The sequence below is a fragment of the Mobula birostris genome, chromosome 18, assembly GCF_030028105.1.
Source record: "Mobula birostris isolate sMobBir1 chromosome 18, sMobBir1.hap1, whole genome shotgun sequence".
In the NCBI taxonomy this organism is placed as follows: domain Eukaryota; kingdom Metazoa; phylum Chordata; class Chondrichthyes; order Myliobatiformes; family Myliobatidae; genus Mobula; species Mobula birostris.
This window is the reverse complement of record NC_092387.1, coordinates 28,003,282-28,019,139: the sequence shown is the minus strand read 5'-3', so window position 1 is coordinate 28,019,139 and position 15,858 is coordinate 28,003,282. Positions and strand designations below refer to the sequence as shown.

The window sequence follows — 15,858 nt, the reverse complement described above, 5'->3', positions numbered from 1 at the left end:
GACACTAAATAGGCGGTTGGGCTGAAAGCAGTTTCAAAGACGTGGACTGAATTTAATGAAAATATTAGGTTTGATGTGGAATTTCTGAATAAGGTGGGGGAGGTTGGTGGGAAGGCAAAGGAGGTTGGGGTGTTTCTAGAGTAAGGGATTGTCTCATTACTACTACCCTGCAGCCTTATGCACTCTATCCAGGTACATCATGGCTTGGTAGGGCAACTGCTCTGCCCATGACCACAAGAAACAGCAGAGTTGCAGACATTGTTCAGCCCATCATGAAAACCACCTCCTATCCATGGATTCTGTTTATATTTCTCACTGCCTCAATAAAGCAGGCAGCAAAATCATAGACTCCTCTCCCACCTTGGAAATACTCTCTTCATCCCTTTCCCATTAGGCAGAAGATACAAAGGCATGTACCACCAGGCTCAAGGAATACTTCTATCCCACAGTTATCAGACTCCGAAAAGGACCTCTTGCACGATAAGATGGACACTTGACATCACAATCTACCTTGTTTTTTTTTGGCGTGTGCTTGCGAGTCTGTGCGTATGCGTGCGTGCACTTCTGTGCGTATGCGTCTGCGTGTGCGTGTGTGCGTCCACGTGTGCGTGTGTGCGTCCATGATGATGTCTTTTTCATGGCTTTTACAAGGTGCGGAGGCGAGAGAGAGACTGTGTGGCGTGCCACTCCTCACACAGACATCTTCTCAGCATTTTTCCCTTTATTTTACGAGGTCGAGTTGCGATCTCGACACTCAACGTGGCACGAATGGAAAGCGTACTCGAGAGCGGACCTGGCTGGGTTCGAACCCGGGAACTCCGCTCCCGGGTCCGGCACCAATGATCATTGTGCCACCAGCCAGCCCCACAATCTACCTTGTTATTGTCTTACACTTTATTATTTATCTGCACTACATTTTCTCTGTAGCTTTTAATACTTTATTCAGTTATTGTTTTACCTTGCCCTTCCTCAATGTGCAGTGTAATGATTTGACCTGTATGAACAGTATGCAAGACTGTTGTTACACGTGACAATAATAAAACAAAACCAATCAAGAGGGCATGACATGTTTAGAATGGAATGTAAATAATTGTACCTATAGGAATGTGTTATGTCTGGCATATCGATGGAATTTATACCTTCCAAATAGAGAAGATTTGTCTGCAGATAAATGTTTGCTATGTTTTTTTTAACTATTGAATGTGGTCTATTTCAAACTACTTATTGTAATGTTTGAATATTCCATTGCCAATATTGTTAAAGATTAATCAGTATGAGAGATTAGATTTTCTGTGGTTACAGAGTGGTGTAGACAATGTACGAGGGGTTGTTGATAGGTTTGTGGCCTAAGGTAGAAGGAGTCAATTTTAGAAAACCTAGCACATTTATTTTTCAACATAGTCCCCTTCTACGTTTACACACTTAGTCCAGCGGCCGTGGAGCATACAGATCTTGGACCTCCGGAAAGTTTCCACAGCATGGGTGATTGATAAGTTCATGTCCTGAGGTAGAAGGAGATGGGTTATACAGCTCTCGTTACATGCACGTGCAGTCCAACTCTTTCGGTGATTATGCAGAAAGTTTGAAGTTAATAACTCATCAGTTAATAACTCATCAGGGTGATTGATGAGTTTGTGGCCGAAGGTAGAAGGAGATGAGTTATACAGCTCTCATTACATGCATATGCAGCTCAACTCGTTGAGTGAGTATGCAGAAATTCTGAAGTTAATAACTCATCAGGGGTGATTGATAAGTTCGTGGCCTACGGTAGAAGGAGATGTTATTAACTTCAAACTTTCTGCATAATTACTCAAAGAGTTGACCTGCATGTGCATGTAACGAGAGCCATATAACTCATGTCCTTCTACCTTCGGCCACAAACTTATCAATCACCCTTGCTGTGGACACTTTCTGGAGGTCCAGGATCCGTATGCTCCAAGACCACTGGACTAAGTGTGTAAATGTAGGACGGGACTATGTTGAAAAATAAATGAGCTAGGTTTTCTAAAATTATCTCCTTCTACCTTATTAATCACCCCTCGTGTCTACTGCTTTACAGAAACTGGGACCCCGATTTGAACAGAACCTCTGGCAATATCTGTGTGTACTTTCTTATAATGTGTGTCTGGGTTTCTTCTGGGTACTCTGAATTCCTCCCATTGCACACAGGCTGGTAGGCTCATTGGCTAACATAAGTTGTGCCTAGTGTGGGGAGGAAGAGAAGCAGGAATGGGTCAAGAGTATGATGAGGATTAGTGTAGAACAGGGGTCCCAAACTGCTGCCCATCGACCCCTCAGTTAACAGTAAAGGTCCGTGGCATGAAAAAGGTTGGGAACCCCTGGGGTAGAAAGTTGTTTGATGATTGGTCAAGATTACCAACCCATGGGCTACCCATCTACACTGAAGGTCTTGTTTCTATACTGGCTGTCTCTGAAGCCATTCAACTCCTTAGTTATAAATCGTTATTCCTTTTTGAGTTAGCTTCCTCTTCGGAGACTGAAGCTTAATATCAGCAAGTGTATTACTTTAATTAATACCCATCTTGATGGCATGAGCCCATATCTTACTAATTATAATGATCAGTCACAAGTTACTGTCAAGTATCAAAAAGTTATGGGGCCAAGTCAGTCATAGTCATCAAAGTTTAAATGAATGAGAGTTCATTGAGATGACGTGATTGAACTGATGCAGAGGGGATTTATAAAGATGTGACCAGGATAATAAAATTATGGCAATAAGAAAAGATCGGCAAAAAGGATTATTTTTTGCTACAGCGGAGGATGACAGAATGCTTAACTGTAATGTATACGAGGGACCTTGGAAGGATAAAATAGGGAAGATTTTAATTTCTCTTGTAGAGAGGTAAAAAATTCCAATTGGTGGAAGATAAGGAAATAATACTTTACCCAGAGAGTGTCAGGCAATTTGGTACCAGCCACCTGAAAGGGTGGTTGAGAGAGAAATCAAATTTAAAAATACATCTGGATACTTAATTGAAGACACATCAAGAACTGGAAGTTGAAGGCTGGGAGATATTCATTGTCAGATAAATTCAGTACTTAGACAGATAGATTTTTGGATCAATGGAATGAATGGAAAAGAGACAGCATAAAAAAACATCGGATATACAATCCCCATCCCCACTCTGACATGTCAATCCATAGCCTTTTCTACTGCCATGATGAGGCCAAACGCATGTTGGAGGAGCAATAGCTCATATTCTGTTAGTGTAGCCTGCAATCTGATGGCATGAACATTGATTTCTCTAACTTCTGGTAATTTTTCCTCTTCCCCCTTCCCTCTTTTTCTAATCTCCACTCTGGCTCCCCTCTTACCTCCTTTCTTCTCCCTACCTATCACCTACCCTGACGCTCTTCCTTCTTCTCTTTCTCCCATTGTCCACTCTTCTCTCTTATCAGATTCCTTCTCTTCAGCCCTTTAACTTTTTCACCTTTCACCTCCCAACTTCTCATTTCATTAACCCTCCTCCACTCACCTACCTTCCAGCTCACCTGTCTTCACCAACCACCTTCCAGCTTTTATTCTTTCCCCTCTCCCCATTTTCTTCTTCTGGCTTCTCTTCCCCTCCTTTCCAGTCCCAATCAAGGGTTACGGCTTGAAATACTGGCATTTTATTCCTTTCTATAGATGCTGCCTGACTTTGTGTTGGGCACGTGGCCAAGTGGTTAAGCCGTTTGTCTAGTGATCTGAAGGTCGCTAGTTCGAGCCTCAGCTGTGGCAGTGTATTTGTGTCCCTGAGCAAGGCACTTAACCACACATTGCTCTAGTGTCTGTGCGAGGAGTGGTGCCCCACACAGACTTCCAATCTGCGCCTTGTAAGGCATGAAAATGCCCGACGCAGGCCTCTCATCGTCTGAGTCAATGTTCCCTCCCTGCCTGACTTGCTGAGTTCCTCCAGCATTTTGGATGTGTTTCTCTGGTAGGTGGGGGAAGGCCATGTGGCACTTTCTGGGCCAGCACAGGCGAGATGGACCTAATATCTTTCTCTTACAGTGTAACTTTTCCTATTCTAGTGTCTGATACAGAGTGATGGGTAGACACTGAATGAACACTTCCTCAGACTGGATAATTTGGAACAAAAGAGCAGAGTTTGGGTTAAGGGGGTAGTCATTAAGGCAAAACATTCTTTATGTTGCAGATAGTGGAAACCTTAAGCAACACACACAAAATGCTGGAGGAGCTTGAAAGGTCAGGCAGCATCTATGGATGGAGATAAACAGTCAACATTTCCATTAGATATAGGAACATAAGACAAAGGAGTAGCATTAGGCCATTTGGCCTATCGAGTTTGCTCCTCCATTTGACCATTGTTGATTTATCTTCCCTTACAACCCCATTCTCTTGCCTTCTCCCTATAGCCTTTAAGGCCTCTACTAATCAAGAACCTATCTACCTCTGCTTTAAATATGGGTTTTGGATTGAGACTCATGAACGTCTCCAGCCTTTTGGGTATGTTGCTCAGTCTAAATGCTGTGAAGTTATAAGTCTCTGAGATCTTTACCTTGAACCATGGACTGTTTAATGGTGAGGGAGACTCATGCGTTCGTATGCCCTGCTCTGGCTTTTATTTCTTTGATGCTGGTTTATCTTTTGTTTTGACAAATGCTGAGAAGCAAATTTTTGCCATATGTTTAACCACATTTTCCTTTTCCTTTGCAGATGAACCGACCCATTCAGGTGAAGCCTGCCGACAGCGAAGGTCGAGGAGGTAGATATTTAACTTCACAATTATACCTCTGCCTCTAAAATTACCTTCCATCAGCTTAAGCAGCAGAGGGTTGATAAACCACTGCATTGTGCTGTGTGGAAGCCGGCTCGCCAAGAAATTTAATCGATGTTCATGTGCCTGACAAATGGCATTCCATGCCAAGCGAAATTTAATTTGTCCAGTTAAAGTCCCTTCTCTCAATTGGGAAATACACAAATGTGTTGCTTTACTGACAGTGCAGGACTCCTATTCACAAATAATGCAGGCAATGTCAGAGTGTTGATACAATTGCCATCAGCATCAAGGTTGATGAGTCTAATCTAATGTAGTCTGGGCCCAGTTCTCTCTTTGATTCATCGGAAAGGCAGGTTAATGGCCTACAAGTGTTCGTTTCCTCTGCTTGTAGATATAGTAAGCACTGTGACACAAAGCAATTTCTGCATGAGGTGGAAAGATGGACTTCCCTCTTTCCTCAAAGAGAGACAGGAACTCAATCACTTGTGACCCTAGGCCGAGAGCTGGACATGTCTGGCCAAGATTAAGCTATCCTAGACTAGGACAGGGTTGATCAAAACGTCTACTAAGTGACTAAAGAACTGCTCAGATGTTATAACTTATACTGTCAGTTAACCCATTTATTACTTTGTTAAAATAATGCATTAGCTATAGTGGTGACAGTATTCTTCTTTAGTGATGCAACAGATGAGTCCTCTCGGTTTGGTGAGCTGTTTAACTCCACATATCTTGTCTCTGTGTAACACTACCCAAAATAAACATGCAATTCTGATCACAATTTAATGAAATTAATATTAGAATTTCTTACACTCTGGTTCCATACTGTCACATACTTCTTGACAATGCTGAATTGGTTGGAGATTTGTCTTTAGCTTTGTTTTATTATTGTAATTCTAAATTCTAGTAGATCGATATTCACTGATTTTGGAAAAACGATGCTTTGACAAATGACTTTATAGTGATGCTTGAAGTGCAAGATTTGTTTTTACATTTATAATTGTGGTAGTTAATTGAACTACCCAGAGTCTATTGAAGTTATTGGCCTGTCTGAGCTTATGTGATCACCAGCATGGTTATCTTCCTAATGATGTCATCTGAGGCCTTGTTACTTTTCTGACTATGTAATCAGCTTTTAAAGTGATAGAGTCATAGAAAAATATAGCACAGAAACAGACCTTTTGGCCATTCTAGTCCTTGCCGAACCATTAATCTGCCTGATCTCATTGGCGAGCATCCAGACCATACCCCTCCCATTTATCTACCTATCTAAATATTTCTTAAATGTTGAAATCGACCCCACTTCCACCACTTGCACTGGCAGCTCATTCCAACCTCTTACCAATCTCTGATTGAAAAAGTTTCCCCTCATATTCCTCTTAAACAATTCACCTTTTACCCTTAACCCATAACCTCTTTTATCCTGACAGGAATATATAAACTCTGTACTCTCAAAATTTCACCTTTTAATACCTCCCACTTACCAAGTAAACCTTTGCCTGAAAACGACCTGTCCCAATCACACTTGCCAAATCCTTTATGGTACCATCAAAATTGGCCTTTTTCCAATTTAAAATCACAGCCAAAGGACCAGACCTATTCTTTACCATAATTACACTGAAACTAATGGCATTATGATCCCTAGGTGCTAAGTGTTCTCCTACATAAATTCTGTCATCTGCCCTGCCTTACGCCTAGTAGAAAATCTAGTATCACACTTTCTCTAGTTGGGACTTCTGTGTACTGATTGACTAAACTTTCCTGAACACATTTGACAAACTCCTTCCCATTCAGACTTTTTACAGTATGAGAGTCCCAGTCAATATATGGTAAATTAAAACTATCTACCATCACAACCTTATGTTTCTTGCAACAGTCTGGAATCTCTCTGCAAATTTGCTCCTCTAAATCCTGTGGACTGTCAGTGGTCTATAATACAATCCCAATAATATGGTCATACCTTTCTTATTTCTCAATTCTACCCACAAAGCCTCACTAGACAAAGTCGCTAGTTTGTCCTGACTGAGCACTGCCACGACATTTTCCGTGACTGGTCGTGCCACCCCTCCCCTTTAATCCCTCCTGCTCTATCATATCTAAAACAACGAAACCCTGGAATGTTGAGCTGCCAGTCCTGCCCCTCATACAACAAAGTCTCACTAATACCCTAAGCTCATCTGTCTTTCCTGCAATATTCTTTGTATTGAAATATATGCAGCTCAGAACATTCGTCCCACTATGCTCAACCTTTCGATTCCTGACTTTGTATATAGGCTTAACAATATCATTCTCCACAACTACTCCACTATCAGTTCAGGCACTCTGGTTCCCACACCCCTGCAACTCTAGTTTAAACACAATCCCCCCACCACCACCATCGAGCAGCACCAGCAAGCCTTCCCGATAGCATATTAGTCCCACTCCAGTTCAGATGCAAACAATCCCATCCGTGCAGGTCCCACCTTCCCTGGAAGAGAGCACAATGATCCAAAAATCTGAAATCTCCCTGCTGCACCAACTCCTTTGCCAGATGTTAAAATGTATCACCTCTCTTTTTCTGGCTTCACTAGCACGTGGCACAGGAAGTAATCTTGAACTCACAACCTCGGAGGTCATGTCTTTTAACTTAGCACCTATCTCCCTGAATTGACTTTGTAGGATCTTGTCACCTCTGCATTTAATTTATCTTTCTTGATTATGTCATTAGTATACAATTTATTTCTCTTGATATGCAGGTTTAATGATTTAATATGGCAACAATTTAAATATTGAGATAGTTCATACATTATGGTTTTCAAGAAGGTGATTGAAAAATGTTTGCAGGCTGTCCTGTTATTTGTCACGGAGCAGGGAGAATTGAATGAGCTCATCCTTTTTCTTAGATGAAGATTCATTTAAGCGTGATGTGCCACCAACACACACATCACAAAGGCATTGTGTGACTAAAACGTGACTAAAACATTTAACAATGTCCTCCAGGAACCTCCTCATGAAGAATCTCTTTGTTCCATTGCTTCCCTTCAAACACAGCTTGAATACCTTTCAGCATTTATAATCCCAATTATTTCAACTAAAGCTGAAATGACTGCTAAATTTTTTTTAATGTATTGCCACAAGAAGGAAACATTCAGTGTTTAGCCAGTACGTATCTCAACTCGGTTTGCTTGGCATTGACAGAAATCCTTTGGGACACTTACCTAACAAAAATATTGGACTTATAATGTAGTTATTCCACCAACCACTGTCCATTATGTGAGAGAATTCTCTATGTCTATTGCAATGAGGAAGTACTAAACTTGAGTATGCCTACTCTTTTCAATTCATTTCAAAGCAGGTTTGGATATTCATAATTGTTAATTATCATAATTGATGGAAGGTAAGCTTTCTATACATGTTGCTGTACTAAAATCATTCTCAATGATACTGACAAAATACCTGGTAAGTTAAAACAACACAGTATGATATGAAACAAGCAAGGGAGAAGAGATGCCTAATACCAGTTCAAGCCCATTCAATGCTAGCACTGTATCAACACATGGTACTGTCCATAGTGGGTAAATTCCCAATTCTACATTCATCGGATGGCTCAATGCTATTTTGTGATACTGTACCACATGCTGAGGTAAACACTGGTTTGCAACAGAGAGAAAATCACAGATTGTAAACTGGGCCGGATTTTTTGAATATAACTTTATACTTATTTAGAGATACTTTGCGGTAACAGGCAGTTCCAGCCCAATGAGCCCACGCCGTCCAACTATGCCTATGTGACCATTTAACCTTCTCACCCATGCGCCTTTGGAATGTGAGAAGAAATTGGAGCACCGGAGGAAACCCTCGCAGTCACAGGGAAAACGCACAAGTTCCTAACAGATGGCGGCAGAATTGAACCCAGGTCACTGAGACTGGCGCTGTAATAACATTATGCTAACTGCATACTACCATACGTTTACAGTTTTCAATGATTGTAAATCAAACAACATCCCTAAAGGCCCATCTGGGAAGCTTCTCTTTTTATTTGAGACAATGATGAAACTCTGTGCTGGCATTTAATATGAATTATGCAGATTGTTCTTCCTCACTCATTTTGCATTAAGAATTTGTGATTAACTGAGAGAAAGTTAATAATTCATTAGGGAAGTAATTAAGGTGAACTAGTCTGTAAGTATTATCAACGCAAGTTTTGCTTTAAAGAAATCAGAAATTGGTGAACTCCTCAGAAAGAAAGTACACAATTCTGCTGAATAATCAAAAAAAGATTAAAAACTCTCAAACTAAACCAAAAAGAAAAACTGAAAAATACAAACCCTGTTAAAAAATGCTTGCTAAGTTAATCTTCATCTATCTAAAGTGGTGTGACAGCATAAAGTGACAAACAATGAATCGTGTGCATCTCCTGCCGTATTCTACATAATTTATGTATTTGCTGTAGATCTTGGATTTAATACAGTAACATTTTGGGCATGTTTTCATTTCCATTTGTGCAGTAGTTGTGTGCACTGTGAGTTGCTATGGTCTGTGTGGGAGGTAAACGTTGGAAATTACACAAGGTGCATATTTACTATCACTTGTATATTCCATTTAGTTTCTGGACTTATAGAGGGTTGTAACTGCACGGAAGTTGAGCATGCTGTTGGGAGATCCGTGCAGGGAGATATATAGTTTCCTCAGTCTGTTTCATTAAACATGCCTTCTGGATACTGCTTCCTAAACAATTGAGATTTATTTTCTGAACTTGGTAGCTGGGAGCCAAAATACAAAGAGAGAAAAATGTCAGTTGTTCCGAGGAAACAATGCAGCAAAGAGATCATAGCAGTCAAGAGTGCTTTGTGTTTTCCTCAAGAATCTAGAAGCAACTGCATTAACTTGCTGGCGACACACACACCAAGGTAATGGCGAGGCCTCAAAGACCCAACAAACCAAAACAATTCCATGGCCAGTTTCAAATGCAGAAGACGGCGTCAATCATAGTGTGGCATGACTTGTCTTTAAGTATGCATTAGTGGAAAAGTGTATGTACTTCTCCCTGCGCACCACCTTCCTGTCCCAATACTACAAATCAAGTCTTAAAAATAGGTGTGCATTGACATTATCCCTTCCATTGCTCATCCCTTTTCCACTCAGAAATGTAGCTGTGGTAGTTTACTAATTATATCAGTATGTATTAGCATCAGAGGTCTGGATTGATAGCCTGGAGACAGAATTTTGAATCCCATCTCAGGAATTCAAATTTGGTGAAGTAAGAAAAATGTCTGTTAGAACTCCCTGATATGTTATGTTGAACCCATTTAGTTCTTTATGTTCTTCAGGGGTAAAAACCTACTAAACTTACCTAGTCTGATCTATATGTGACCCCCGGTTACTGTGTTGGAACTTTAAGATGAATGATTAAAAACAATTTCGAATCAGGAGCATGACATCAAGCCAGTGCTGACGTCTACCCTGGTTGATGTTTAAACTCAACAGCATATTGTCCTATCTCCTAGAATCTATTAATCCTAGTTCTGAATGCATTTATTGACTGTTCACAGAAATCTTTGGGATTCTTCAGTCTTGGGAATTTTAACCTCATTTTAGTCTGAAAAGATCTCCTCTTTATTTAGTGAGTATGACACTTGGTTTTAGACTCTTTAACCATCAGCTCCACATCTGAGTAGTGGTCCTCAAAGGATTCTGTATATTTCATCATGGTCACTGATTATTCCTCTAAGTAGGTGTCTAACCTACACATTTTCAAATCGAGTTTATTGTCATGTGCACATCTATATATATAGTCTATATACAGTAGTAAGATCTTTACTCTTGTATTCAACACTTTTTGCAACATATCATATACCCACCAAAATGCCTGATGCATCTGAATGTTAGAGACACGAGAGATTCTGCATCTTCTGGAAAACCTGAGCAATACACACAGAACGCTGGAAGTATTCAACAGGTCAGACAGCATCTATGAAGGGAAATAAGCAATCGATATCTTGGGTTGAGACACTCCATTAGGACTAGAAAGGACTAGAATGGAAGAGGGCAGAAGCCAGAATATGAAGGTGGCGGGAGGGGAAAGTGTACAACTAGGCAGGTGGAAGAGGTAAGAGGAATATGACAGGGGAGCGTAGTAGAATAAAGGGAACGAGCTGGGGTACTGAAGAGGTCAAGAAGGCAGGTGAAAGAAGAGAAGGGGTGAGAGTGCCACCAGAATGTGGGGAGAAACAGAAGGGATTGGTTATTGGAAGTTCGAGAATTTTCATGCCATCAGGCTAAAGGCTACAAAGAAAGAATATGAGTGTCGCTCCTTCAAAATGAGTTTGGCCTCATTGTGGCAGTAGAGGAGGTCATGGACAAACACGTTGGTGTGGAAATGGGAAGTCAAATTGAAATGAGTGTTCACTGCGAGATTCTGTCTTTTACAGTGGACAGAGCAAAGGTGCTTAACAAAGTAATCTCCCAAACTGTGTCAGGTCTCTGAGTAAGGATAATGGGCTAGTGATCACCATTCTGACTATGGGGGATACTGCACTGCAACATGGTAGTCTAAAAGACAGAACCAAGATAGAACTTATCTTTTGCAAATAGGCTCTTGGGGTTTGTTTTTACCAAAGGGACCATACTTCTGAAATCTTTCAATTACCTATTCATTCACAGGATGTAGACATTGCTGACAATGCCAACCTTTAGTGTCTATCTCCAACTAGCAAATAAGAGTCTGCTTCATTGGGACGCCTGCAGTCACAAAGAGGCCAGACTGGGTAAAGATATCAGATTCACATCCCTGAAAGACATCAGTGAACAAGATGGGGTTTTAAGCACAATCTACTGCAGGGTTTTGTGGTCACCATTGCAAAGACTCGTTTTGACTGATTTCACATTCACTTCATTGCTTGAATGTAAATTGCACAGTCCCCCTGTAAGCAGATATTTCAAGCCTCTCAAAGGCAGACTAGTAATGCACCTTTCCCACACTAACGCCTTCATTGTTCATTGCCTGTCAAGTGCTTTAAGACCGATTGAAGATGTGAAAGGTTTGATATAAATGCCTGGTCTTACTTCAAGGCTAAAAAGATTTCATTTTGGGACAATTGAGATTTTTCACTAAGAGGACCAGCTAAGACTGAGTCATTGGCTTTTGGATAAGAGAGGTTATTCAGTGGAGTGTGGAGATGGCAGGCGTGGGTGTGTCAAGTAGTGCAGGTTCATAATTTAGTTTCAGACTCAGGTGGCAGGGATAAATTCTCACAGCTTATAGATACACTTGAGTGAATTCTTCAAATCCTATTTCTCCTGCACCACTGCATAAATTAATGGCTGTCTTCAGCAGACAATGGATCTGGCAGAACTTGGGATGTGGCCAGAATGCTTAGAGAGATGTATTGGACATGTGCCTCAGATGCAATGGGTGAACACATTTATCAGGATAAAAGAGCTGTCAAAATGAATGAGATGAAAATAAAGATAAGAAAATGAACCAAAGGATCAGGTGTGGACTTTCTCTCTATTATTGTCCTGTTTAGTTGTAAATCATGCCCAGAAAAACTTGATTTTGTTTGAAGTATTTCTTAGTGAAGGCTGACATTACCTACCTGGGCACCTTAAGAAAGATAAATCATTGGAGCTCACAGTTAATATGGAATCATGAGCCATACAGTGATTTCGGTTGGTCCTACCCTTACCTTCAGGCTCAGGAGGTGACTAGTCACATGTAGAATCTGAGGGAGCCTTCATTAGTCAGGAAATTTAATTCAAGAGTTACGAGTTAACGTTGTAGTTCCATAAAGGTCTGGTTAATACTTGGATTATTGTGTTCAGTTCCAGTCCCTCATTACAGGAGGGATATGGAAGCTTTTGAGAGGGTGCAGAGGAGATTTACTGGGATGCTGCCTGGACTAGAGAGCATGTCTTATGAAGACAGGTTGAGTGAGCTGGGGCTTTTTTCTTTGGAGTGAAGGAAGATGAGAGGTGACGATAGAGGTGTACAAGATGATGAGAGGCATAGATAGAGTGGACAGCAGGAGATATTTTCCCAAAACAGAGAGTGAAAGGGCATAAGTTTAAGATCTTTGAAGGAAAGTATAGGGGAGTGTCAGACCTAGGCTTTTTACACAGCAGTGTGTATGTGGAATGCACTGTCAGGGGTGGTGGTAGAGGCAGATAAATTAAGGACATTTAAGAGATCTTAGATAGGCACATGGATGAAAGAAAGATGGAGGATTATGTGGGAAGGATGGACTAGATTGAGTAGGTGAAAAAGTTGGCACAATATTGTGGGTGAAGGGCCTGTTCTATGCTGTACTATTCTATGTTCCTTGAGCAAACATGGCCAATGTTCCACTCAAACCCGGTGTAATATTTGGGACAAGAGTTTCTGTCTTTTGAACAGTAGGCAATAGATATACACTATCCAGGTGAGAGGGGAAAAATTTAAAAGGAAGTGAAAGGCAAGATTTTTTTACACAAATAATGGCAAATGCCTAGAAAAGGCTGCCAGCATGGAAACAGATACAATAGCAGCATTTAAGGTCTGTTAGATAAACACATGGATGCAAGCAATGGAGGGAAATATGCAGGCTGAAGAGATTTAATCGAATTTATCATCATGGTTGGTGCAGATGTTGTGGGCTGAAGGGCCTGTTCCTATACTGTACCGTACTGTTCTGTCTTCTACTGTTATGGATCAGAGAGTGTCATTTTCTTTGTTATTAATTCAACAGAATTCAATGAGGATATAACCGCAACCCCAGCGTTCATTGTCCATTCGTTAATGCTCCTGAACTGAAGTAATTAAAGGTCTTGAGTCACATACATGCTAGGATAGAAGGAAATCAAGAAAATGTGGGGTTAATTTTGCAACAAACCACAGCTTTTCCATCAGCACGTTGTCTAAATACAGTTCCAAATTTATTCAATTACTTAAATTTAAATTCCCCAAGTTCCGTGGTAGGACTTGAACTCACATCCACCCTGCTCCCTATCCTGTCACTGCTAATCCAGCAACTTAACTACTTTTCTGCTGTAACCTTTAGCTGAGGAACTAAATACTTTCCATTGAAACTCAGTTAATGACACTTAACTTGTGCTATTATTGTTAAAGTTTCTCCCCGAGCCAGCAAATGACATTTGTACAGTTAATATGATTTCCTCAGCATATGTTCTAAATCCCATGCTTAAAAAAAATCTGAATTTCTATGACATATTCTGTTTGGAAATTTTGGAAATGCACCCAACCTGCACAGAAAAGAGTCACAAGTGGCATTGAGACCAGAGTGATATTTATATTTAATAAATTAAATTTAGTAAATTTAGAGGACTAGAATAAAAAGCAAGGATACGTAACGCTGAGGCTTTATAAGGCAGTGTTCAGGCCACATTTGGAGTAATATGAGCAGTTCTGGGCCTCATGTTCAAATAGGATGTATTGGCATTGGAGAGGGGGGCTTATGAAAAAGATCCCAGGACTGAAAGGGTTAACATATGAGGAGCATTTGATAACTCTGGGATTATACTCTCTGGAGTTTGGAAGAATGATGGGGGAATCTCATTGAAACCTACCGAACGTCGAAAGGCCTTGACAGAGTGGATAAGCAGAGGGTGGTTCCAATATTGGGAGAGTCTTGGACCAAAGTGCACAGCCTTAGAATAGAAGGAAGATGCCCTTAAGAACAGAGATAATGAGGAATTTCTTTATCCAGACAGTAGTGATTCTGTGGAATTTATTGCCACAGACAGCTGTGGAGGTCAAGTCATTGAGTATATCTAAAGCTGAAACTGAGAAGGAAAATAAATCAGCCATGATTGAATGGCAGAGTAAACCCGATGATCTGAATGGCAAGACCTCCTGCTCCTTTTTCTTATGGTCTCTAAATGCTGCTTAAGGGATTTTTTTCCCCCCTTTAAAGCCAGAAAGGAAACTAAAGGTATTTTTTTCAGAATACGCCTGTGAGGCATCCTGAGAGGGAAGGCAGAGCCTTGGTTTAATGTTGCATGGTAGACATTCTCCATAGAACAGGAGTGCCAGCCTAACTCTTTGTACTCATGTTTCTGTAGTATGACTTGAACAAAGTACACAGACCATGGAAAATGAAATATTTGTGCTCAGAAACAGGCCCTTCAGCCTATGTTGTCTCTGCTGAGCAGAAACCCAAATTAAACTAATTGACATTTTTCTGCACATGATCTACATCTCTCCATTTCCTGCATATTCATTGTCTGTCTAAAAACCTCTTCCACACCTCTATCATATAATTTCCATCCACACCTCTATCATATCCATTTCCATCTACATCTCTATCATATCATTTCCATCCACACCTCTATCATATCACTTCCATCCACACCTCTATCATATCCATTTCCATCTACATCTCTATTATATCATTTCCATCCACACCTCTATCATATCATTTCCATCCACACCTCTATCATATCCATTTCCATCCACATCTCTATCATATCATTTCCATCCACACCTCTATCATATCCATTTCCATCCACATCTCTATCATATCATTTCCATCCACACCTCTATCATATCCATTTCCATCCACATCTCTATCATATCATTTCCATCCACACCTCTATCATATCCATTTCCATTCACATCTCTATCATATCAATTTCCATCCATTACAGACACCTACGACTCTCTTTGTATAAAAAAAAACTTGCCCCACATATTTCAACATCCTCCCAGACCTACAGTACACATAATATTCCAAGTGTAGCCTGATCAAGGTTTTATACAGCAGCAACATGAATTTACTGACTTATTGGATAATCAATAAAGGGAAGAATGCTATATTCTTTCTTTACCATATATGTACTTATGTTGGTGCTTTCAGGGAGCTATGAACTTGGACCCTAAATTCAAAAGAAGGTGCAATTTTAAGACTTTAATCCTGTTGATTCACAGGCCATTGGCTATCGTTTTGGCTGGCACCACAGTTATGAGATGTTCTAATGTTTCTTGCCAAGGATGAACTTGATTGAAATGCAGTTAAGAATTTCTGTGTCTAGGCCAACATTCCACCCACAGTCATTCAAAGAAAGTATTTTCTTCTGTTTCATAGTATATTGCTATGACAAAATGCTACATTCCCTCTCTGTAAGGAATCATTTCATCAAG

At 40.5% G+C, this 15,858-nt stretch overlaps 1 protein-coding gene across 16 annotated transcripts in view; it reads left to right on the top strand.

The window, feature by feature from the left end:
* The window catches only part of LOC140211819 (CUGBP Elav-like family member 4), an 860,614-nt gene that overhangs the window by 570,707 nt on the left and 274,049 nt on the right, over positions 1–15,858 (top strand). For all 16 annotated transcript variants that reach the window (XM_072281967.1, XM_072281972.1, XM_072281970.1 and 13 more), the window contains one exon: positions 4,682–4,730. In XM_072281967.1, the coding sequence (XP_072138068.1) occupies positions 4,682–4,730 (49 nt within the window). The remainder of the gene's footprint in view (positions 1–4,681; positions 4,731–15,858) is intronic.